General features: G+C 42.0%; 1 protein-coding gene across 2 annotated transcripts in view; it reads right to left on the bottom strand.

Annotated features, from left to right (window-relative positions):
* The window catches only part of AP3B1 (adaptor related protein complex 3 subunit beta 1), a 298,487-nt gene that overhangs the window by 26,638 nt on the left and 244,682 nt on the right, over nt 1-27,167 (bottom strand). For both annotated transcript variants that reach the window (XM_077287054.1, XM_077287063.1), the window contains exon 25: nt 18,255-18,352. In XM_077287054.1, the coding sequence (XP_077143169.1) occupies nt 18,255-18,352 (98 nt within the window). The remainder of the gene's footprint in view (nt 1-18,254; nt 18,353-27,167) is intronic.

Below are 27,167 nucleotides of genomic sequence, written 5' to 3'. Positions count from 1 at the left end.
GACCTTGGCCGTGCTCACTCGACTGTGTGTGATGAAAGAAACTCTCAGGAGTTTCTGTCATCACACACAGTTGTGTGAGCACGGCCAAAAGTCCTTTTTCTGACCACAATTTTTTTTTTTTTTTTTAACAGTGTCCAAAGTCAAAACACGTTGGCGTTCGATGAAGGACCGCTTCAACAAGGACCTGCGTCAAGAGAGCCGTGTTCCCAGTGGTTCAGGAGCAAGGATCAGACGATACAAATACCATCGAGTTCTGGCATTTTTAAGACCGGTCCTTGCCCAGAGAACGTAAGTATTTATCACGTGCATTAGGTTGTATTGTATTGCCATAATCTGTATTTTTACATTCCACAGGATTTTGCGTCTGGTAAATTTTTGATAGTAATTTTCTTTTCCCTTTTTTCACAGCACATACAGCACTACTGTTGGCCCAGGTTCTGGAGCGGTCCTTCATCCGACAGCCACGGATCCGTCCCAGCCATCCAGCAGCGCTGCAGCAAGTGGGCCTGCCACACTAACTGGAGACCAGGGAGCTGGTCCATCAGGTCTTCCCCTTTCGCAGTCCTCTTCCACTGCCCCTTTTTTTTTGGGCTCCTCCCGGCAGCGGGCTTCGGACAGGTCACTCATGCCCGAGTTTTTGCACTTGAGCTCGGTTTTACACGAAGCAATCAAGGCTTTGGGTGACCGAATGGATGTTTCACATAACCTCTTGAAGGCACGTATCCAGGAGGTCAGCAAAAGCCTTGATCAAGTGAAAGCCGACCTCCAGAGGCCAGCACATCATTTTTTTAACCAAATTGAGCAGGGCATGTCGGAACACCTTACTCCTGATCTCCAGCTGAGTGTCATGCAGGCCTGCAATGCTGCTTACGTGCAGGCTATGCAGCAGAGTCAGTATTTCCAGCAGACAGTGGCGGCATATCCACCTGTGCCGTCACTGTCACGATTGACCTCAATGCCGACCTCTGCTGCATCCCACTGCATGGCCACCTCAATTCCTTCCACAGCCGGACACCTCAACAGCACCACCACCATGCCGAGTGCAGTTGGACATCCCACCGCCACCACCATGACATCCGCTGCTCCAGCTTGGACCTCCTCCACTGACACCACGATGCAGCATGCAGCAGGACCCTGGCATGGCCTTCCGTACCGCCACCACCACGATGCAGCAGGACCCTGGCATGGCCTTCCGTACCGCCACCACCACGATGCAGCAGGACCCTGGCATAGTCTTCCGTACCGCCACCACCACCACGATGCAGCAGGACCCTGGCATGGCCTTCCATACTGCCACCACCACGATGCAGCAGGACCGTGGCATGGCCTTCCGCTCTACAAGCGCTATGGACTCTGACATGGCTGCACGCTCCACGAGAACTATGGACACTGGCATGGCTGCACGCTCTACGAGCACTATGGACTCTGGCATGGCTGCACGCTCTACGAGCACTATGGACTCTGGCATGGCTGCACGCTCTACGAGCACTATGGACTCTGGCATGACTGCACGCTCTACGAGCACTATGGACTCTGACACAGTGCAGCCAGACCCTGACAGGTCACCCGCCACCACGCCACGCCATATGAGCCCACCAAGACCTCCCACAACCAGGCAAACCCCCAAAAAAACAAAAAAAAAAAACCAGAGGACTCTTAGCATTCCTCCACCTTTACCTCCCAATGTTTCTGTAATGTCAGGTTTGTCTCACCCTTCCAGTGCGTCTCAAGCCTCTCATGTGTCAAGCCCCATCCCCGAACTTCCAGACCCTTCTAGTTTCATTGCCCCGTCTCCTGCCACCTCTGCGTCGTCCACGGTTAGCCAGGCTTCAGTGCTTCACACCCCCCTTTACATCACTCTACCCCAAGCCGGCGCAGTAAATACATTTTTTGGTTGTTACAAAATAAAAAAAGTTTGATTTGCCACAATTATGTTTGGTTTATTGTGTCTTCCGCAGCCGGCAACACACATCGTGAGCCAAGAAACTTTGCCACACACTTACTTTTTGGGCCACATCATATCTCCAGTAGTTAAAAAAAAAAATGCAGCTTTGTGTGTCTTTAGTATACAGATATGAGGTGGGCCAAAAAATATTACATGTATCTCCATAATCTCTTTTTGTCTGTGCCTAGTGTGGCAGTCTGAAGAGAAAATGGTGGAAATACAATGCAGACCTCTACTGAACAGGTCAGGTGTCAAAAAACTCATTAGTTGGGACACCTGACCTGGTGAGTAGAGAAATGCCTTGTATAACCACCATTTTCTCTTCAGTGTACATAATCTATTCCACACAAATTGAAGGGACGATGGTGGTCATACACGACATATCTATGCTCACCTGCACAGGTGTCAGAAATAGTGAATTCATGAAGCTGTTATATGTGAATCATGAATTCATTATTTCTGACACCTGACTTGATGAGTATAGATCTCTTTAGTGTGACAGTCATTGTCTCTTCAGTCTGTATCCAATGGATACAGCAGAACAGAATCAGGACGCAATGACGTCAACAAACTTACCAATAAAGCAACATGGCTGCCATAACACTAGCAGTATGTGGCCAGTGTTTTATATCAGTATTTGTAAGCCAAAACAAAGAGTGGAACAATTAGAGTTAAATTATGATATTAACATAATAACTAGCACCTCTGCTTTTATCACCCACTCCTGGTTTTGGATTACAAAAACTGATATTAAATGCAGATCAAATACTGCCAGTTTTAGGACAGCCTTGGTTTGTAGAGGAAAAACATAGGAGACACGGTCAACACAACCAAAAGTAAACTTTATTAATGAGAAATATTATCATTGTAGAAAATTACTGGTACAGATCGAATTACAACAGGACATTTACACAACATTGTCCTGCCATGACACACGTCCAATATCTGAATCAAAAAAGGCAGCAAATTGGTCCCGCATGAGACCAACTGCTGCAGTTGACAGCAGCGGGTGATGCTGGAAATCGGGCAGTGGGTGTGCAACTGGTTCATCCAGTTCAATGTTGGGTTGCTCCTTAACCATTATATAATTATGCAGAACCACACAGGCTTTGACCACCTCGTCGACTGTTTCCACTTTTAGACTTATGGCTGATGCAAGAATGCGCCATTTAGCGACCAGAATGCCAAAGGTACACTCTACTGTTCTTCGGGCCCTGGTCAGTCTGTAGTTAAAGATCCTTCTAGTGTGGTTCAAGTCCCGACTGGAATAGGGCTTCAGTAGGTTTCCACACATCTGAAAGGCCTCATCCCCAACCATAACAAATGGCATCGGTGGACCTTGAGTGTCGGGGAGAGGTTGTGGCGGGGGAAAATTGAAATTGTTGCCATACACACGGCGGCCCATATCCAAGTTCTTGAAAGTCTGGGAATCGTTGCCACGGCCAAAAGCTCCAATGTCCACGGCGATGAAGCGACATTCCGCATCAGGTATTGCCATGAGCACAACAGAAAAATATTTTTTGTAATTGAAGTACTCCGATCCTGTTCTGGCTGGTTTGCTAATGTGAATGTGCTTTCCATCCACCGCTCCTAAACAGTTGGGGAAATCACACACTCCAGAATTTTTCCGCAATTTCAACATGGGTAGGGGGATAAATTCATCCCGGAGAACATTCCACAAAGCCCGGCAGGTGTCCACAACTATTCCGGACAGGGTGGATATTCCAAGCCGGTATTGGAAGTGGAGGGATGATAAACTCTCTCCGGTTGCCAGAAATCTGTAAGAAAAACAAACACAAAAAACATTACAATCTATTCTTTTTATGGTGTGGTTACGCTAAAGAAAGAAAGGAAAATACCCAAAAAATACATATCAGAAAACACAAAATTTGGACTGTCATTGGTTTATATTTGGAACGTACCTTAATGTAACCAGCAGACGTTCCTCCGGTGGAATCGCTCTATGGAGCTGGGTGTCCTGTCTCCGTATGGCTCCTTGGACACGAGCAAGCAAATCCCGGAACGAGTCTTGCGACATCCTAGTGTATTCCTGGAATTTCTCCGGGTTGGAATTAAGCTCGGCATAGAGCATGTGATAGGCTCCACGGCTCTCACTTAGTTCGATAATGGGGTGTCTCCAAAAACACCTACGTTGTCTCCTTTTCCATCTTTCGCGATTTCTGTCTTGCTCCCAAGCAAAAGCACAGGCAAGAAACAGCTTGATGCTTAAATCCAGGTTGAAATAAAAGCTCTCCATGCGCAGATCCATCATGACACAGGATACAGTAGCAAACTGTTAAGATTTCTGTAGCCCTACGGTCTATATATAGAGATCCCATAATACACGCCCTCTGTAGTCCCATTAGCGGTGTCTGGTTATCTTGATTTTTCTCTTGTGAAATTTCTCATCATGCGCACCAAAAACGCAAACGCAGGAAAAAACGCATATAAACGCGTACAAACGCGGCTTTTTTTAACCGCATGCGACACCGCATGCGTCTAAAAACCAACGCGTTTGTACGCATTTATGTGTTTTTTCCACCACTTGCGGATGCGTTTTAAACGCTGCGGATTTAAACGCTAATGTGAAACTAGCCTAATTCGGACAAAGCATTTTTTTTTTTTTTAAGTAAAACCGTAAGTTGGTTACCAGTCAGTGATTCAAACCAGTTTTAATATATAATAAATAAATCTTGGTCAACTAGCTAATGGAAAAAGGTAATTTTCAGGATTAGCATGTAACAGTGCATTATAACATTTTATTTTTTTGCTTTGTCCCCAATTAATTTGCACAGCAATGTGTATATATATATATATATATATATATATATATATATATATATATATATATATATATATATATATATATATATATATAAAATGTAAGTGAGCGGAGTGCATTCAACCTAGGTTTCAGGGTTGCTATGAACAAGATGAGTGTTGGGAATGGTGTAAGCAATTCTGAAAATTCAAACAGAAGTAATAAACACACTGACTGCAAAATCCACAGTAAACAGCACTTTCCATCACCATCAATCCATTTATAGCGAAAAGAAGCAGTTAAAATATAATAACATATAGAATTTACTACTGCAAGAAACACCAAACTCAAATATTTTTATATTCTGTATAAAAAGTAAGATGTTCCATTAAAACACCTGCAAAAGCATAAAAACCTGTTAGCGTCCTAAGTAAATGTGTAAATAAAAAAAAGCTGACGTGAAAGCTGTATAATAAGTGTGACTACACAGAAAAACATTCAGAGATGGAGGTATAAAATGCACGAATATATGAAAAGTACATTAACCCCCAAATACAACTGGTAAACTCAGACTACCAGTTCATGATAGACTACATTGCTAGAGGTGGTGCTCACTGCATAAAATTTATTATATTTGATTGTAAAATAAACTTTATGCATGAAATAAGCCCAGAATATAATAAATTGTGGAAATCCCATTTTAAAAAGGATATTCTATGCTGCAGCTTTTCAGAAAGAAACTTACTTTTAATAGCCACTGGGGACTGAGCTGCACTGTGCACTAGTCATACAGACGGGTCCCTGGTGACTTCTGTCCTTCCACTGGCAGTGACTGACAACCTTCTGCCTATACACGCACTTAGGCAGAAACCTGTCAGTCATTGTCAGTGGGCGGTGAGAAGCCGTCAGGGTCCCACCTGTATGACTAGTGCACAGTGCACCTCAGTCCACAGCGGCTATTAAAAGTAAGTTTTTCTCTGAAACACCGCAGTTTTTCAGAGACAAAAATACATGGCTGGGCTACTACAGCCAGTGGATGATGCATGCTGCCTATGTTTGGGCAGCATTTATCAAGTGACAGATTCCTGTTATGACCCCAATGGCGAGGGTCTCAGAGGAACGTGGAAGTCTGCAGAATACAAAAATCCAGCTCATAGGGCAGTGGTAACTGGGTTGACCATATATCTACTCCTAACGCCAACACTAGAAGTAGCCGGGGATCATTCCTACGTTGATTCTAGATGACACGCGCCAGCCGGAGAATCTAGCTACCCCTAGTAGAGGAAAACAAAGACCTTTCTTGCCTCCAGAGAAGGGGACCCCAAAGCTGGATAGAAGCCCCCCACAAATAATGACGGTGAGGTAAGAGGAAATGACAAACACAGAAATGAACCAGGTTTAGCACAGAGAGGCCCGCTAACTGATAGCAGAATAAAGAAAGGTAACTTATATGGTCAACAAAAACCCTATCAAAATCCACACTGGAAATTCAAGAACCCCCGAACCGTCTAACGGTCCGGGGGGAGAACACCAGCCCCCTAGAGCTTCCAGCAAAGGTCAGGATATAGATTTGGAACAAGCTGGACAAAAATACAAAACCAAAACAAATAGCAAAAAGCAAAAGGCAGACTTAGCTGATATAACTGGAACCAGGATCAGTAGACAAGAGCACAGCAGACTAGCTCTGATAACTGCGTTGCCAGGCATTGAACTGAAGGTCCAGGGAGCTTATATAGCAACACCCCTAACTAACGACCCAGGTGCGGATAAAAGGAATGACAGAAAAACCAGAGTCAAAAAACTAGTAACCACTAGAGGGAGCAAAAAGCAAATTCACAACAGTACCCCCCCCTTAGTGAGGGGTCACCGAACCCTCACCACGACCACCAGGGCGATCAGGATGAGCGGCATGAAAGGCACGAACTAAATCGGCCGCATGAACATCAGAGGCGACCACCCAGGAATTATCCTCCTGACCATAGCCCTTCCACTTGACCAGGTACTGAAGCCTCCGCCTGGAGAGGCGAGAATCCAAGATCTTCTCCACCACGTACTCCAACTCGCCCTCAACCAACACCGGAGCAGGAGGCTCAGCAGAAGGAACTACAGGCACAATGTACCGCCGCAACAAGGACCTATGAAATACATTGTGAATAGCAAACGACACAGGAAGATCCAGACGAAAAGATACAGGATTAAGGATTTCCAATATCTTGTAAGGCCCAATAAAACGAGGTTTAAATTTGGGAGAGGAGACCTTCATAGGAACAAAGCGGGAAGAAAGCCACACCAAATCCCCAACGCGTAGTCGGGGACCCACACCGCGGCGGCGGTTGGCAAAGCGCTGAGCCTTCTCCTGTGACAACTTCAAGTTGTCCACCACATGATTCCAGATCTGCTGCAACCTATCCACCACAGAATCCACCCCAGGACAGTCAGAAGGCTCCACATGACCCGAAGAAAAGCGAGGATGGAAACCAGAGTTGCAGAAAAAAGGCGAAACCAAGGTGGCGGAACTAGCCCGATTATTAAGGGCAAACTCAGCCAACGGCAAGAATGTCACCCAATCGTCCTGATCAGCAGAGACAAAACACCTCAAATAAGCCTCCAAAGTCTGATTGGTTCGCTCCGTCTGTCCATTAGTCTGAGGATGGAAAGCAGACGAAAACGACAAATCAATGCCCATCCTACTACAAAAGGATCGCCAGAACCTGGAAACGAACTGGGATCCTCTGTCTGACACAATATTCTCAGGGATGCCGTGCAAACGAACCACGTTCTGGAAAAACACAGGAACCAGATCGGAAGAGGAAGGCAGCTTAGGCAAAGGAACCAAATGGACCATCTTGGAGAAGCGATCACATATCACCCAGATAACGGACATGCCCTGAGATAGCGGAAGATCAGAAATGAAATCCATGGAGATATGTGTCCAAGGTCTCTTCGGGACAGGCAAGGGCAAGAGCAAACCGCTGGCACGAGAACAGCAAGGCTTAGCTCGAGCACAAGTCCCACAGGACTGCACAAATGACCGCACATCTCTTGACAAGGAAGGCCACCAAAAGGACCTGGCCACCAGATCTCTGGTGCCAAAAATTCCCGGGTGACCTGCCAACACCGAGGAATGAACCTCGGAAATGACTCTGCTGGTCCACTTATCCGGAACAAACAGTCTGTCAGGTGGACAAGACTCAGGCCTATCAGCCTGAAATCTCTGCAACACACGTCGCAGATCCGGAGAAATAGCTGACAAGATAACTCCATCTTTAAGAATACCAACAGGATCAGCGACTCCAGGAGCATCAGGCACAAAGCTCCTAGAAAGAGCATCGGCCTTCACATTCTTTGAACCTGGTAAATACGAGACAACAAAATCAAAGCGGGAGAAAAACAATGACCAGCGGGCCTGTCTCGGATTAAGGCGTTTAGCAGACTCGAGATACATCAGATTTTTGTGATCAGTCAAGACCACCACACGATGCTTAGCACCCTCGAGCCAATGACGCCACTCCTCAAATGCCCATTTCATGGCCAACAACTCCCGATTGCCCACATCATAATTTCGCTCGGCAGGCGAAAACTTCCTAGAGAAAAAGGCACAAGGTTTCATAACAGAGCAACCAGGGCCTCTCTGCGACAAAACGGCCCCTGCCCCAATCTCCGAAGCATCCACCTCAACCTGAAAGGGAAGTGAGACGTCAGGCTGGCACAAAACAGGCGCCGAAGTAAACCGGCGTTTCAACTCCTGGAAAGCCTCCACGGCAGCAGGAGCCCAGTTAGCTACATCGGAGCCCTTCTTGGTCATATCCGTCAAAGGTTTCACAATGCTAGAAAAATTAGCGATAAAACGACGGTAGAAGTTAGCGAAGCCCAAGAACTTCTGAAGACTCTTAACTGACGAGGGCTGAGTCCAATCAAGAATAGCTCGGACCTTGACTGGGTCCATCTCCACAGCAGAAGGGGAAAAAATGAACCCCAAAAAGGGAACCTTCTGTACACCAAAGAGACACTTTGAGCCCTTGACAAACAAAGAATTTTCACGCAAAATTTTAAAGACCAACCTGACCTGCTCCACATGCGAATCCCAATTATCAGAAAAAACCAAAATATCATCCAGATAAACAATCAAAAATTTATCCAGATACTTCCGGAAAATGTCATGCATAAAGGACTGAAAAACTGAAGGCGCATTGGAGAGCCCAAAAGGCATCACCAAGTACTCAAAATGACCTTCGGGCGTATTGAATGCGGTTTTCCATTCATCACCTTGCTTAATGCGCACAAGGTTGTACGCACCACGAAGGTCTATCTTGGTGAACCACTTGGCACCCTTAATCCGGGCAAACAAGTCAGACAACAGCGGTAAAGGATACTGAAATTTGACAGTGATCTTATTTAAAAGCCGATAATCAATACAAGGTCTCAAAGATCCGTCCTTTTTTGCCACAAAAAAGAATCCCGCACCAAGAGGGGAAGAAGACGGACGAATATGTCCTTTTTCCAGAGACTCCTTGATATATGAACGCATAGCGGTATGTTCAGGTACCGACAGATTAAACAGTCTTCCCTTAGGAAATTTACTGCCTGGGATCAAATCTATAGCACAGTCACAGTCCCTATGAGGAGGCAGTGCACTGGACTCAGACTCACTGAAGACATCCTGATAATCAGACAAATACTCCGGAACTTCCGAAGGCGTAGAAGAAGCAATAGACACAGGCAGGGAATCCTCATGAATACCACGACAGCCCCAACTTGAGACTGACATAGCCTTCCAGTCCAGGACTGGATTATGGGTCTGTAACCATGGCAGCCCTAAAACGACCAAATCATGCATTTTATGTAAAACCAGGAAACGTATCACCTCGCGGTGTTCAGGAGTCATGCACATGGTAACCTGAGTCCAATACTGCGGTTTATTTGCTGCCAATGGTGTAGCATCAATACCCCTAAGAGGAATAGGATTTTCTAATGGTTCAAGAGTAAATCCACAGCGCTTAGCAAATGAGAGATCCATGAGACTCAGGGCAGCACCTGAATCTACAAACGCCATGACAGGATAAGATGACAGTGAGCAAATCAAAGTTACAGACAGAATAAATTTAGGTTGCAAATTACCAACGGTGACAGGACTAACAACCTTAGCTATACGTTTAGAGCATGCTGAGATAACATGTGTAGAATCACCACAGTAGTAGCACAAGCCATTCCGGCGTCTATGAATTTTCCGCTCATTTCTAGTCAGGATTCTATCACATTGCATTAAATCAGGTGTCTGTTCAGACAACACCATGAGGGAATTTGCGGTTTTTCTATCACATTGCACCGAATTAGGTGTCTGTTCAGACAACACCATGAGGGAATTTGCGGTTTTGCGCTCCCGCAACCGCCGGTCAATTTGAATAGCCAGTGCCATAGTATCATTCAGACCTGTGGGAATGGGAAAACCCACCATAACATTCTTAATGGCTTCAGAAAGGCCATTTCTAAAATTAGCGGCCAGTGCACACTCGTTCCAATGTGTCAGCACGGACCATTTCCGAAATTTTTGGCAATACACGTCAGCCTCGTCCTGCCCCTGAGACATAGACAGCAAGGCCTTTTCTGCCTGAATCTCAAGATTGGGTTCCTCATAAAGTAAACCGAGCGCCAGAAAAAACGCATCAATATCAGCCAATGCCGGATCTCCTGGCGCCAGCGAAAAAGCCCAATCCTGAGGGTCGCCCCGTAAGAACGAAATAACAATCTTTACTTGCTGAGCAGAATCTCCTGATGAACAGGGTCTCAGGGACAAAAACAATTTACAATTATTCACGAAATTCCTAAACTTAAACCTGTCTCCGGAAAACAGTTCAGGAATCGGTATTTTAGGTTCTGACCTAGGATTTCTGATAACATAGTCTTGTATGCCCTGCACACGAGTAGCCAGCTGGTCCACACTTGTAATCAAGGTCTGGACATTCATGTCTGCAGCAAGCATAGCCACTCTGAGGTAAAGGGGAAGGAGAGAAAAAAAAAAACTCAGAATCTTCTTTCTTATAATCCCTCTTCTGCAATGCATTAAACATTTAATACTGGCCTGGCAAACTGTTATGACCCCAATGGCGAGGGTCTCAGAGGAACGTGGAAGTCTGCAGAATACAAAAATCCAGCTCATAGGGCAGTGGTAACTGGGTTGACCATATATCTACTCCTAACGCCAACACTAGAAGTAGCCGGGGATCATTCCTACGTTGATTCTAGATGACACGCGCCAGCCGGAGAATCTAGCTACCCCTAGTAGAGGAAAACAAAGACCTTTCTTGCCTCCAGAGAAGGGGACCCCAAAGCTGGATAGAAGCCCCCCACAAATAATGACGGTGAGGTAAGAGGAAATGACAAACACAAAAATGAACCAGGTTTAGCACAGAGAGGCCCGCTTACTGATAGCAGAATAAAGAAAGGTAACTTATATGGTCAACAAAAACCCTATCAAAATCCACACTGGAAATTCAAGAACCCCCGAACCGTCTAACGGTCCGGGGGGAGAACACCAGCCCCCTAGAGCTTCCAGCAAAGGTCAGGATATAGATTTGGAACAAGCTGGACAAAAATACAAAACCAAAACAAATAGCAAAAAGCAAAAGGCAGACTTAGCTGATATAACTGGAACCAGGATCAGTAGACAAGAGCACAGCAGACTAGCTCTGATAACTACGTTGCCAGGCATTGAACTGAAGGTCCAGGGAGCTTATATAGCAACACCCCTAACTAACGACCCAGGTGCGGATAAAAGGAAAGACAGAAAAACCAGAGTCAAAAAACTAGTAACCACTAGAGGGAGCAAAAAGCAAATTCACAACAGATTCCCTTAAATCAGTGTTTCCCAAACCCCTCTTCATGGCTCCAAACTGATCAGGTTTTCAGGATTTCCTTAGGTGAGCGATCCTGTGACAATTTCTAATGCCTTAATACGGGTAGAAGCGCAGGCACAGCGCGAAACGGCCGTCGTCTTTGTTCTCCCCTGCTCACACGAGCTTCGGCTCCGTCGTCCCCGGCCATGAGTTTTATCTGGAAGTGTTACCAATAAAGGATTGACTCTAGTGAAGATTGGTGAGTGCCCTCATTTTTCTCATATTTGGATGCACAGATGGATGTCGCTTTTTTCTGAGGAGCACCCGAAATCTAGATTCTAGGGCTGTATAGTCCGCTGTTACCATTAAGGCACCGAAGTTGCAGTCTAGGAGTCACCTCCTCAGGAGAGTCAGTGCCGCTCCGGTTTTTTTGGTTGATTGCTATAAATGTGAAAGATGCAGAGTCACACACAAACCTGTGCAACAGTTTTCCAGTAAGTGTTTATTAAACTAAAGAGCTGGATTCACAGCTACAATGCTCATTACCGATAATGTCCTATATGCTGCTTCTAAACATATGCTAAAGAGCCAGGAGAGCAGGAATCTCCCATGTCTGTGTGTACTCTGTATGGGAGGAATCATAGAAGCTAGATTCTACTCACTAGCTCACAGACAACTGAAAATCAGAAAATGTAAGATGAAGTCATTGGTCCAATTAAGTTTCCATATTGAAAATTCAAGACATTAGCTTGCTGCAGAGGTTAATTTCTCCAACAAGTTCAAATGATTTTTTTAAGCATCCATAAAGGAAAGATGCCTCAACGGACCCCGTATTTGGTGCATCGAGTCCCTATGGTTTTGTATAATGGAGCCGGCGGAACTCAAATTTTTTCTGTGTGCTGCCTCTGAGTTACTGTTTACTAAACTAGTACCATTACATGTCAGGTGAATACCTATAGCATTCAATGGAAAATGACACCCCTTTCCCTCAACAACTCATATAATATTAATAATTGTACTAATAATAACAGAATTATTAATCATGTGCACTTGTAATGTCTGCTGCTTGCAGACATTTGTATTTGTATTCTTTATTTCCCTTCCACAGTGTCAATGACTTGGTACAATACAAGAGTAGTCAATATAAGCACTAATTAGGGAGTAACTATTGTAACTAAATTCACAAAAAATGTCCCTTTTGGCCTCACAACAGCCAATGAGCCAGTCCTACACACAAATTAATGTATGACTTCATGTACCCTTATACTTCACAAAAAATATTGAATAATAATTAGTGATGAGCGAATATACTCATTACTCGAGATTTCCAGAACATGCTCGGGGGTCCTCCCGAGTATTTTTTAGTGCTCGGAGATTTAGTTTTCATCGCCGCAGCTGAATGATTTACATCTGTTAGCCAGCATAAGTACATGTGGGGGTTGCCTGGTTGCTAGGGAATCCCCACAATGTAATCAAGCTGGCTAACAGATGTAAATCATTCAGCTGCGGCGAAGTAAACTAAATCTCCGAGTACTAAAAAATACTCGGAGGACCCCCGAGCGTGCTCGGGAAATCTCGAGTAACGAGTATATTCACTCATCACTAATAATAATAATAAATAATATCTTCAGTGATCATATTTTTTGGTCATGCCAACTGGAACTGTCAAGTAGGGAGCTAAAAGAGAACTAACCAAAACCGATAGCTGTGGAAACAAATCGCACCTGAGCACAGTATTTGCAAATCAATGAAACATATTTGAAATGTTAAACTTTAGTTTGTATGCTATATATTTTTATATTTTCTATACTTTTGGTTACAATTTTGATACAGTTTCCATTGGCTTCCAAAATGTTGAATTTGAGGTCTACAAGCGCACTTTGGCAACAATGGACTTGGGACGGCTGTAATAAGGAAATATTCTTTAAAACATTTTTAAAGACCGCCGTTTAAGAAAGAAAAAAAAAAAAGAAAGTCCAGAGAAAGAAAAAAAACGGAGGCAGCATAGAGTAGCTTTTAAGCGGAGAGCACAGGCTGACCTAACACTGCCAGCGGAAGAGTACACTCATTTAGGACTTAAACCTTCTCCATTAGGCTATATTGAAGAGCAAATGCTTAGTAAATGAATGCAACTATGTTTATGTTAAAAGCCCGTTTCCTGCAACCTGTAATTAAATGAAATTTTGTACAAAGCTAGGACATTTTTTTTTTTAACCAAGCTTCTGCAAATGGAAAGATGGATAGCATTCATACAAGTGGATACATGGCTTCATATTTAACCTCAACACTCCTGTCATTAATGCTTTGTCCAACTTCTCCTATGAAATACAAGGGACTGCCCCACTGAAGTAAAATAAAAAAAATAAAAAATCAACTCTACCATGCTTTTCAGAAGAGAAGATTCATTATTGCCAGTTAATGTATTGGCATAAAGAAAACTAACATCCTATCAGGCAAGGCACACATCCAATCCGCCTGCCCAGCCCCCTCCCATTTTAACTCGTGCTGTTTTATTGTTATAGGCAATTTGTACCACTCAGCATGACAGTGTAAACTGAATTAAGATTAATTTACATGCAAAAGAACACTTAGGAGAGCAGCATGGTAAGCAAATGTATTGTCTCGATTGCTGAGGTGGAAAAGAACCTGGGAAGGGGGGGAAAAAGCCAGTTTAATTAAGGGGCATCAAATATGATTGCTAGAGGTAGTTAAGGGGCCAGAAAATAGTAAATGTCCGACTTGTTAGGAATTAGCATCTTGCTTGCTAGGGATTTAGTAGATAGATTCATAAATCTTAATAAGGCAAAGTAAACACCTTACCTCTAACTTTCATCTGATGTCTTTCCAAAAAAAAAAAAAGGAGAACAGAATCGGCATCAACAAAAAATTTTGCAAGTAAAATTACATGGGAATAATTGGAGGCCAGGCACGGCGCTGCTAGCGTAGGAAGACGGCGCTGTGTGAAAACACGACCTCGCCACAATTCGCAAAACGCTTATTGCACATTATTTTTCCAATTTAAGCAAAATAAGCAAGAAATAAAGTTTTAAAAAGTCTTATGCCAATTTGTAGATCCCAGTTATAAAGTCACAACAAGGCATTTGTCAAAATTACTAGATGTTGCTTACAATGGTACATGAATCATAAAGAAAATATCAATGCGCCGAACAAATGAAATAGCGGTTGTACAAGCATTAGGTCTTTCCCGACTTCCCAAACACAAATGCACATAATTTTTTCTATATATGTGTGTGTGCGCGTCACATATATACAATTGGCTTGGCATAAAGTGAGGAAAGTAAACTACTGCACAGACTGTATAATAAAAGGTAAATCAAGAATGATTAAAAAAAAAAATAGTCACAAAATCATACTGAATCGGTGTTGTATAATAAGAGGTGGTGGTGGGGGGAAGTAGTGGCTGCATACCCGCTAGGAAAGCTGTCCAACACTCCAGAGGTATTGTACACAAGTCCTAATCTCTGGAGGCAGATTCCTAGGGAGATCTATATCTGGCCCATAGATCTGAACAGCTTGCTTACTTGAATAAGACATCAGAACGCTGCTATCAAAGTATTATTTTATTCAGCTTCCTATGGCCTCCATGCCTATATAGATGGTTTAGGGGAGGAGGGGGTTGATCCTACTGACAGATTCCATTTAAAGAGAATAGTCTTAAAGTGACATAAAAAAAATGTTTAATACATCCCCATTACTACTGCAAAATTTACACCCACAAAAGTTAAAACCGATGACAAAAGACCACATCAAGGATAAGAGAATTCCATGAATGAGGCCTAGTGTATAGAGCCACTATTTGTCAGCTGGCCATGCCTAATTCAATGCGATCAGGTATCCACCATCTATGTAGTAACCTGGGTCATCACAGAGAAGCCATGATTAATTATCACAGCCACGTAAACGATAAGTACAAAGTAAAAGTATGTTGAGGGAATTTCCCAGCATATGCACCAAACATTAAAAAAAATGACCATACTGCAGATTTACCGTATTAATAGTGTGCTAACGGCACAAAACTGAAGACACAGACATTTTTCATTTTCTCTCGCCTTGCAAGAGCAATAATTTTTTTTTATTATTTATCTGTCAATGTAGCCATATCACAGGTATTTTTTTTGCAAGACGAGTTGTAGTTTTGAATGACACTATTCACTTTGCCATATAGTGGACTGAAAAAAAAAAATCAGGAAAAATTCCAAATGGGGGAGAATTTGAAAAAAGCAAAACAACAAACCCAAAAACTCAGCTGTTTTGTTTTTCTGAATTCACCTTGCATTAAAAAATTCCATGCTACGTTTGTTCTACAGATCAGTAGTATTATGGTGCTTTATTATTCTGAGAGCCATAACTTTATTCTTGGCTCACTAGTTTTGTATGAAGGTTGTTTTTTTTTTTTTGCAGAATGAGATGTAGTTTTTATTAGTACGATTTTGGAGGTTCAAACGACTTTCTGAACTCTTAATTCCATTCTTTTGGGATGTGAAGTGAACAGAAAACTGTGAGTTTGGGTTTTTGCTTTTTATCCCTTCATTTTGGTGCTCACTTTAGAGCACAGCTGGGCAAAGTGCGGCCCGCGGGGCATACCCGGCCCTCTGGCTGCTCCAGTGCGGCCAATGGACAGAGACCAATGAAGGGCTGACACAGTAACGCATGAGCCACACCATGCCCTTAGTATGCCTGCCATCCAACTGCCACCACTCGTTGTCACTAGTCTCCACACCCTCAGGATGCAGACAGCGGTGAATACATTGGTGGAGGAGGGGCCGCCGGCTCCATCTTCCACCAGTGTGTGAGGCAGCAGACGCGATGAGGTAATTTCATTGCGTCAGCTGTGCACTTCGGAGAGTCAGTGCACCGGAGAGAGCAAAGGCAAAGCTTCTTGGGAACGAGACGGAGGAGAGTATGTGTTGTTTTTTATGTGTATGGGAGATTTGTATGTATATAAGAGGCTATGTGGGACACATGCTGTATATAGGGGGCTATGTAGGGCATACACTGCATATCAGGGGCTATGTGGAGGTTCACATTGCATATAGAAAGGCTATGTGGGGGCTCACGCTGCATAGAGTGAGGCTATGTGGGGGTTCACGCTGCATAGAGGGAGGTTATGTGGGGGCCCATGCCTCAAATAGGGAGACTATGTGGGGGCTAACACTGTATATAGTGAGGCTATGTGGGGGCTAACACTGTATATAGTGAGGCTATGTGGAGACATTAACAAGTGGTTAAACTGCCAAGATTTAGCCATCTTCGATCTCTGTTCTTAGAGGCAAGTGTAAGTGCAAGATTTCCTGGCATGCACCCAACATCACAGGGAAAGAGTGATGCTGATGGGAAGCGAGATGAAGTGCAGAGGCAGAGTTATCTTCCAGGCAGCGCCCTCCCCATAGCCTGGGAGAGGTCATTTACATATAGTGATAAAAGAAGATTTATCCACAACAAGACATCTAATATGAGACATACAGGCATCAAACCCCTCAGCAGTCTATAACCTGTATGGCCATGTTAATAGTTTAGAAAGGTTAAATATAGTGGCAGATTCCCTTTAAATATTACTGATCGGTGCATCTTTAGCCAACATGGACCTTTAAGTCATCTTGCACTCTGTCCCGGGGCGCTGTGAAGCAGACACACTACTCTCCATGACATCATTCAGCAGCTATGCTCTCAGAAATTGGAAAAGGCATTACTCACCTTTATTTGCAGAGAAGCAGTTAAGCAGCAATGAAGGCTTTAGCCAGCGGAAAGTAAAAACATCAAGAGAGATGACAATGTACATCAGTAATACAAGACAACAGTTCCACGGCCCACATACAGAAAAATCCTAATGTGATGTAAGATTACTCCGACACTGAAGAAGAAGCAGCCCATTTACACAGACACATGTCTGATACGTAAAGGAAGAGAGACCAAGTCAATGTATATGGTTAAATCGGTATCTTCTTGATGCAGAGTTAAAATCCATTTACACTCAAGATTATTGAGAACGCTCGCTCATCGAGCAGCCTGTTTAGACAGCCCAATTATAGTGAAACAAGGGTTCCTAGGACAGCTCGTTCATAATTTTTCAGTGTTAAAGTCCAAAAGATCATTGTTCTCGGACGCTGTATCTTGTGTTAAGAGGACCTGTGCGGCTGAGAACAATGGCAGCTTAGGCGTACAGAACAACCTATTACGTATCGTTCTGTGCGCATCTGAAGATCGCGGTGTCTGTGTAATCAGCCTGTTAAATACCAGAAGGTAAATATTTACCGATCGGAAGTCGTCTAACGCTGTTAAATTATCTAGTGTAAACGGACCTTGAGAAAAGAGTACTGAACCATTATGCAATTTCATCGCAATGTTTTTTGCTATTCAATGCTGGTGGGATATGTACAATGTGTCTGTCGGCTACATCTGGTCTGGAGGACCTTTTCACAGACAATGCAACTTAAGGAAGGCTTCCACCAAACCTCTCTCCTAAAGAGTATGAATTAATAGGAAGGGGAAGAAACTTTGGGCATTTTTTGACCCTAGAGTTCATGTTGCATTGGGAGGGTGAAAACTTTCAAATAAAACTGTAGACAATAAGATAAAGAAATGATCATGTGAACAGTAAATGGCATCAATACAGAAACTTTTGCACAGGTTTATTACAAACAGAAAACATACCATCAACCTGAGAATCTATATGTAAATACTTAGCTTTACTTACCCTGCTCTCTCTTAAAGTCTGTTTCTGACATCGTTACTGGTAAGAGAAGTTCTCCGGGTGGTGGCTGTATCCCAACAGAAAACTTATCTTCTTTTGTGCTTCAGAAAGAAGAAAAACAACATAAATGTGTATCTATTAAACAGGTTGTCTAATTTTAAAAATATCCTGCCCTCTACTAGGAACTTTTGAATTATTAGGGGGGTGTTCTTTCTTTTCAGGATCCTCTTCAAAGTTGAGACTGTGATTAAACAGCAACTCTTTCTATAGGACATATTTTGTCCTGCATTAGAATTAGGGGGTGTTCTTTCTTTTCAGGATCCATTGGGTGTGTAAGCCTATTTCCCCTGTAAAAGTGCTGCAGGGAATCAGAACAATTACTGGTAGGTTTTCTTAGGACACTTCAACCAAATAAGGCTTGTCCAAAGTAGTTGTCCACTATGTATCTGCTATGTAAACATCACCTATGTCACCTAAGTAGCTTTAAAGGACATAAGGAACCTGACTCTTCTACATCTTGGCAATGTCCACATGACTCTCTTCATGTAATTTACACAATAGCCAACATCATTTTCAATGTTCTTTCTACAAGTTTTGATTATTGATTAACATCATGGGTTTCCACATAAACCTATGAACCCTCTAAACCCATGAGCAGGTGCTCTCTGCAAGATTTCAGAAATAGCAAACAAATCATAAGAGCTGTCCAAGAGCCAATGGTCATCTGTGGTCTCTACAGAGAGACCTGGAATCAGTAGGTACAATTGTTTAAAAAAAAACAAAAAACTATAAGTAATGCACTCAGCCCCTATGGCCTGTATGCACGCTTACCACACAAGAAAAAAAATAAGCCAAAAAGCATGTTCAAGCACGTCTGCAGTTTGCTCATTAACATTTAGACAAGCTTGTGAAATACTGGGAAAATATAGCCTGGCTAGAGGATACCAAAATTGAACTCTTTGGATGCCATTACACACACATCATGTCTGGAAGCCAAAAGGTACTGCATATCACCCCCTCGTATCATCAAGTTTGGACGTGGTAACATGATGGTGTGGGGCTGTTTTCAGCACACAGCACTGGCAAACTTCATGTAATTGAAGGAAAGATGATTGGACAAATGTATCGAGACTTTCTTGATAAAAATCTGCTGCCATTTACCAAGATGATGACAATGAAACGAGGGTGGACATTTCAGTAAGACAATGATCACAAACACACAACCAAGGAAACTCAATTGGTTTCAGAGAAAGAAAATGAGCTGCTATAATGGCCCAGTCAAAAACCTGACCTGAATCCACCAGAAAAAGTATGGAAGGAACTAAAGCTCAGAGTTCATAGAAGGAGCCACGTAACCTTCAGGATTTGCTAAGTGTTTGTGTGGAAGAATGAGCCAAAAACACACCTGAGCAATGCATGCAACTAGTTTCTCCCTACAGGAGGCATATTAAAGCTAACAAAGGCTTTTGTACGAAGTATTAAATAAATTTAAGTGAGTGTATTTAATACTTTTTCTCTGTGTAATCTCTCAATATTATTACACATAACTTAAATTTATGGACAAATGATTTCTTTGCCTGTGTGGATTGGATGGGTTGTTACGACATCTGCTGAGAATTTCATGACAATAGCACCTTTAGAAAGATATTTATTTAAAAAATTGGTGACATGTTTGAGGCTATGTGCACACGTCCGGAATTGCTGTGTAAGTTTTAGCGGCAATTCCACAACTGTGCCGTGGGTAAAACGCATGCGGAATAGGCATACGTTTTCCCGCTAAACACTAGCATTTTACAAGCGAAATTAGCTTCCAGAATGCTATCGTTTTCCAAGCGATCTGTATCATTGCTTGAAAAACTGATTGACAGGTTGGTCACACTTGTCAAACACTAAGGTTGGTCACACTTGTCAAACATAGTGTTTGACAAGTGTGACCAACTTTTTACTATTGATGCTGCCTATGCAACATCAATAGTAAAAAGAAAGAATGTTAAAAATAATAATAAAAAAATAAATCGTGATATGCTCACCTTCCGGCGTCCCCTGCAGCCTTCCCGCTCCTCGCGATGCTCCCGTTCCCAATAGTGCCTCGCGGCAATGACCCCAGGTGATGTAGCGGTCTCACGAGACCGCTATGTCATCACAGGTCATTGTCGCAAAGCATCCCTGGGAACGGAAGCATCGCGAGGAGCGGGGGCCGCCAGAAGGTGAGATTATCATGATTTTTTATTGTAATTCTTTTTTTTTTTTTTTTTAACGGGTATATGGTTCCCAGGGCCTGGAGGAGAGTCTCCTCTCCTCCACCCTGGGTACCATACGAAGATGATCCGCTTACTTCCCGCATGGTGGGCATAGCCACATGCGGAAAGTAATTCCTATGTGTGCGGAATCCCCGCGATTCCGCACAAAGAATGAACATGCTGCGTTTTTTTTCCGGAATGCGATTCCGCCGTGGAAAAAAACGCAACATGTGCACAAAAAATGTGGATTGCATTCTAATAATAGGATGCTTAATGTATGCTTTTTTTTCACGTTTTTATAGTGAAAAAAAACGTGAAAAATCCTGAACGTGTGCACACAGCATAACACTTGCTTCACCTTCTGAATATTTATGGTCAGAAACCTCCAAGTAGAGTACTGAAAATATGATACTAACTAATAACATTCAAGCAGAAGATTTCCTGAAATGCAATGTTGGAAACAAAGGATTGAATTACAAGAATGATTAATTACCAAATGAGGGGAATTTTACTAAATCTAGCTTCTTTTCAGTTATATTAGACGCTGATCTATATTGGCAGTCTTCTATAAACAATATATGTCAACACAAATGATTAAACACTACCATATAGTAACTTCCCTTGTAAAGTATATAGCACAGAAATAAATGATTCCCAGATTAGGGTCAGTCAGTATTGATTATGGATAGCCCTTTTGGTCCCATTAAAATAATAGAAATATAATTACTTGTAATAGAAAATCAATTGATTAATGTTCATGATATTTAAAAGAATATTTACAATAGGTTATTGATGGGGATAAGATTTTTAAGATGGAGACAAAAAGTATTGGCTGTGTTAATGATGTATATAACTTCCATTCAAATAGGATAAAGTAACATTATAGGTTTTCCTTTTCTCAATCAAAGCCTTTTGTCCAACAATATATATAATTCAGCTGGTATCTAACTCAGTTAATCCTTTCCATCTGAAAATGCATGGATTCCTTCTCCTCTGTTAGGATATGTAACCTCATGATCATTACCCCTGGAGATATACCGTATATGACTTCATGTTCCCTTCAATGGGCTGGCCATTACTTGGACAATCCCTTGTCAATACCTGTGTCCTCCCAGTAAAATAACATTCCAGAGATGTCAAAACTGACTCTCCCAGGAATTGCATGACACCGTTATGTCACGAGATCCCTGCAGCCAGTCAACTCTCCCTTCACTCTCCCAATCTTAGGACAAATCACATACATCCAGATTAAGTGAGAGATGCACCGGAGCGGAGTATACAGTTGTGTGAAACAGGGTTTACTCTCATCCTGATTTCCTATTCTTTTACACAATTGTCACACTTTCAGATTACCAAACAAACTTAAATATTAGACAAAGACAACACAAGTAAACATTAAATGCAGTTTTTAAATTAAGGCATTTATTATTAAGGTAAAAAGAAATCCAAACAGAGCCCTGTGTGAAAAAGTGATCCCCCCTCAGATCCCTAAAACCTAAATTAACTGTAGTTTATCACGTTTGGGAATCAGAGTTCAAATTCCCTAGCCACACGCAGGCCTGATTACTGCAACACCTGTTCTCAATCAAGAAATTAATGGTACTCAAAAATCGCTAGGCATCATGCCGCAATTCAAAGAAATTCTGGAACAAATGAGAAACAAAGTACATGAGATTGATCTGGAAAAGGTTATAAAGCCATTTGTAAAGCTTTGGGATTCCAGTGAACCACAGTCAGAGCCATTATCCACAAATGGCATGTCGAAAACATGAAACAGTGGTGAACCTTTCCAGGAGTGGCACAGCAACAACCCATGCAAGAGGTCACAAAGACCCCACATTATCATCTAAATAACTAGTGTTCATGACTCGACCATAAGAAAGACTGGGCAAAGTTCCTGCCTGCATGGCAGAGTTCCAAGACGAAAACCACTGTGGAAAAATAAGAACATAAAGGCTTGTCTCAGTTTCACCAGAAAGCAACTTGATGATCCCCAAGGCTTTTGGGACAAAAGATGAACTTTTTGGAAGGTGTATGTCCCATTACATCTGGCGTAGAAGTAACACAGCATTTCAGAAAAAGAACACAATACCAACAGTAAAATATGGTGGCGGTAGTGTGATGGTCTGGGGCTGATTTGCTGCTTTAGCATCTAGAAGACTTACTGTAGTAAATGGAACCATGAATTCTGCTGTCTACCAAAAAATGCAGAAGGAGAATGTCCAGCCATCTGTTCGTGACCTCAAGCTGAAGTGCACTTAGGTTATGCAGCAGAACAATGATCCAAAACACACCAGCAAGTCCACCTCTGAATGGCTTAAGAAAAACAAAATTAAGACTTTGGAGTGGCTTAGTCAAAGTCCTGACCTTAGTAAGATTGAGATGTTGTGGCATGACCTTAAGTAGGTGGTTCATGCTTGCTGCTTTATGGCTGAATTACAACAATTCTGCAAAGATGGGTGGGCCAAAATGCCTTCAGAACGTTGTAAAAGACTCATTGCAGCTATCGCAAACGCTTGACTGCAGTTGTTCCTGTTAAGGGTGACCCAACCAGTTGTTAGGTTTAGGGGAGCAAACACTTTTTCACACAGGGCCTTTTAGGTTTGGATTTCTTTTTCACTTAATAAAGACCTTCATTTAAAAACAGCATTTTGTGATTACTTGTATTATCTTTGTCTAATATTTAAATTTGTTTGGTAATGTGAAACATTAGTGTGACGACTATGCAAAAGAATAGGAAATCAGGAAGGGGCAAACACCTTTTCACACAACTGCAGCTATTTTACTGGGGGGAAACAAGGTGATTCAGAAGTGGTCGTTAGAGTAGCGGAAAACCCTGAAGTCTAAAATACAATTCGAGTGGGCATCACACCATAATCTCTGAAGTGCTGATACATGTATGTAAAGTCAATTATATGAGCCGCAAATGAAAACAGTTACATACACGCAAGAGGCAGCACTAACAAATGTATGCAAAAAATTCAACAAACCATTCATCATATATATATATATATATATATATATATATATATATATATATATATATATATATATCAGGTATACACACATTTTAAAAAACTGACCCTCAAAGCATACAGTTCCTAGTCATGACCCATGATATGGTCATGCATCACCCCACAAAGCCCCTATTAATGAGCATGAGATGAGCCTTATAGTAAATATATGTTATTCTAAGAGGGTCATCCTCTCAGTTACCAGTAGTTTTTGTATAATGAAATTGCTTTGACTACCACTTAAATTCACCAGTGGAAGAGTGACAAAAAACTATCACTGATGCAGAGTATAATTACACAGCTCCTGTCTCACAGTTATAATGTAGATAATGACCATGCAGCTCCCATATTCGATAATTTAGGAGACTATAGAGGAGAGAAGGGTACAGCAAGGCAGAGATGGTCTAGCTGCCCATGTGATGATCTGCCAATGAATCACAGGACTGATTGCAAAGCAAAGAAATCACAGGACGAGATCTAGGAAAGGAATCAAGATGGTGTCTGAAGAAAAGAAAATAGGGGGGGGCAGTCTGCGGTGAGATAGATAGAGAGGGAGTAGAGAGAGAGAGTAGAGTATGGCAGACTATAAGGTGGGAGTGCAGTGAAAGAAAAAGAAGGACTGAGTTCAATTTTAAAGAATAGTGTTACAATTATGATAAAGTCCCAAGCATTCTCAACTTTGTGCTGCATTTTTTGAGACATGGTGGCTATCCCACAGAAAGTTAAAGAGCTCGCTCCCACTGGCGTTCAACATGGCCGAGTGCTATCTGATGTTTTATCAGATGACACTGACAAATGTTATACTATGGGGAAAGTGCAGATCTGTGATTATTTTCTCATGCCATGCCTGTGATTAAACAGGACTTGTTTGCTTCTTGCACATAAATAAACAAGTCCTGTTTAAGGTAGTCCTTGTTAAAATCACACAGCACAAAAACGATAGCCAATCTTCAATCATTTTAAGTGTTCCAATATGATCAACAACTAGTTCTTGGGTCCACAAATCTATCCAGATTAGTTTTATCATATACATCTTGTTATATGAATGAGAGCTCCATTTTTCTGTTTCAGAGCGCTAAACTCTAACTTAAGCATGGGCTTATATTATATAATGTTCCTTGTGTTTAAGTAGTCTCACAATTTTTTTTTCAGCTGAGTGCCCAGTTTTTGTTGTTTTAATACTTGCTTTCTTATGCCTTACTATAAAGAAAGTCACCTTTTTCTCAATATGTAAACAAGCTGTTAAGATCTATGGGCCGGACACAAATCTGCCTCCAGAGCTTTATTTACATGAAAGAGTACGTTATCGGTGTGAGACATGTAAGGCTAAGTTCACATTGCGTTAAAGCAGCCCGTTCAACACATGCGTTAACGCAAGTGCTGACATGCCATCGCGCTAGCGCAGATAGAGCTAGCAGATGCTCTATCTGCACTAGCGGTGACAGACCCGGAAACGCTGCAGCCCGCGTCCCAGGGTCCCTCACTCAATGACGGCACATCGCTAGCGCACGCCCATTTTGGGTGTGCACTAGCGATGCGTCCGACATAGGGCTTAATGGCGGCGTTAACGGACTGCGTTACACCGCGTTATGCCTATAACGTAATGTGAACCCAGCCTAACAGAACAATAGAACTGAACACTGTCTCATAACAAACACGTTAGCAGATGTATCAGCTCTCTGTGTGATTCATGTAGATCAAGAGAGCAGGTTGTCAGTCATTACATGTCGCCCACTGGTAACATCCCTTTTCAGTTAAAATAATCTCTTGAAGCAGATTCTCAGGCATATCTATGTCCGGCCCATAGATCTTAGCAGCTGATTACATATTAAGAAAAAACGAGGATTTCTCTGGAATAAGACATTGGCTCTCAGATATCAAGGCGTCATTTTATTCAGCTTCCTATGACCTGCATGCCCGTATAAACGGCTTAGGAGGACTGATCCTACTGACAGATTCCCCTTAAATCCCCCAAAATATTAGATTAAAGTTGGCTAAATGTCAATAATTTAAGGCCTTATTCACCAGTGTTATGGATCAGGACACAGCCCATCCCAATCAATCTGTCTCAGCACCTGTACTATTAGAGATGGATTCAGCAAGCAGCAGTATTAAGCAAATTAGGAAAAGTAAGACCCATAATGGCCAATTATTTATAAACTAAAGAAAGTTGCACTTTCGTTATTCAAGTTATTAACAATCAGATGTAGACACGATGCCTCAATATACAATAATCAAAAAAAAATTCTATATTTTTGCAACCACAAATAAAGGAGATGACCATCTACAGTTATGAATGGATGGGATGTAAATACGGTACTTAAAATGTTATTTAATTATATGTCTGGGTGAAAGATACAAGAGGAATTGGTTTCTAGATCTTAAAAAGCAACGTTTCTCAGATATAGTGAAAATCTAATCAGAACATAATTGTGGACCTAAATAACTAAACATATCCAGTTGGAGGTGTCCTTTAAAAACAAGAATAAATCATGTCATTATTTAGCTGCTCTTCATAGAATGTCAGATTTTTAGACAGCACAGGTAACCTGCATTAGTTATGCAAAACACATCGTCAGTGATTGGCATCTAAAGTCAATTGATCTGCCCATTACCACTATCTCCCAGCCCCCAGAGGCTCTGCTATAAAGCTATTGATCTAAACGCTGCCGATCGGTTTCCATTTTCTGATTTTGGGCAGGCCAATTAAGAAAGTGAATAATTGTGATTACACTGCTTCAAGATCAATTACATCTGATGCAAGACACAGTGCTTGTACTGGAGCAACCCAAAGAAAATGATTATGACGATTGATGCTTTTATGTTCTATGGTTCTTGAAGAAAGTCAAGAAATAATTGTGAGAATTCACAAACCCACAACACGTGATTTATAGCACAAGGATGTATTCTATAAAACTGAGACCCTGGGAGGAACAATGGCAATAAGTATTCACTGATTTCAGTAATGCTTATAATAAGATTCAGAAAAGGATTCAATTAACCTATATTTAATCATCCTGATATAGAGCAATTTAACTTAATATATCAGATTTTAAATAACTCACTTATTAGGCCGCCCGTTCACATAGCGGTTTCAACTTGCAATTGTTTTTACCAAAAAAAGCATTGCAAAACTCTGTAAATTTGTGGTAAAACAGTGAAAATTTTGGTAGCACATAATATTAGTTTTTTTACCTCAGTATTTTGCCTCAGTTTTTTATCTCAGTATTTGTAAGCCCAAACCAAGAGTGAATAATATAGAAATGGTGACGTGATTCTAATATACTTTTCCCCGATTTTTACCTCAGTATTTGTGAGCCCAAACCAGGAGTGAATAATACATGAGTGGTGACGTGTTTCTAATACACTTTACCCCCGATTTTTACCTCAGTATTTGTGAGCCCAAACCAGGAGTGAATAATATAGAAGTGGTGACGTGATTCTAATATACTTTTCCCCAAAATTTTTACCTCAGTATTTGCAAGCCAAAACCAGGAGTGAACAATACATAGCTGGTGACGTGTTTCTATTATACTTTTCCTCTGATTGTTCCTCTCCTGGTTTTGCATTACAAATACTGAGGTAAAATACTGACCAAATACTGAACATGTACACATGCCCTTAGGCCGTGTGCTCACGGTGAGTTTTTGACACTATTTTCC

Source organism: Ranitomeya variabilis, chromosome 1, assembly GCF_051348905.1.
Source record: "Ranitomeya variabilis isolate aRanVar5 chromosome 1, aRanVar5.hap1, whole genome shotgun sequence".
NCBI classification, from domain to species: Eukaryota; Metazoa; Chordata; class Amphibia; order Anura; family Dendrobatidae; genus Ranitomeya; species Ranitomeya variabilis.
This window is presented reverse-complemented; position numbering and strand designations above follow the sequence as displayed.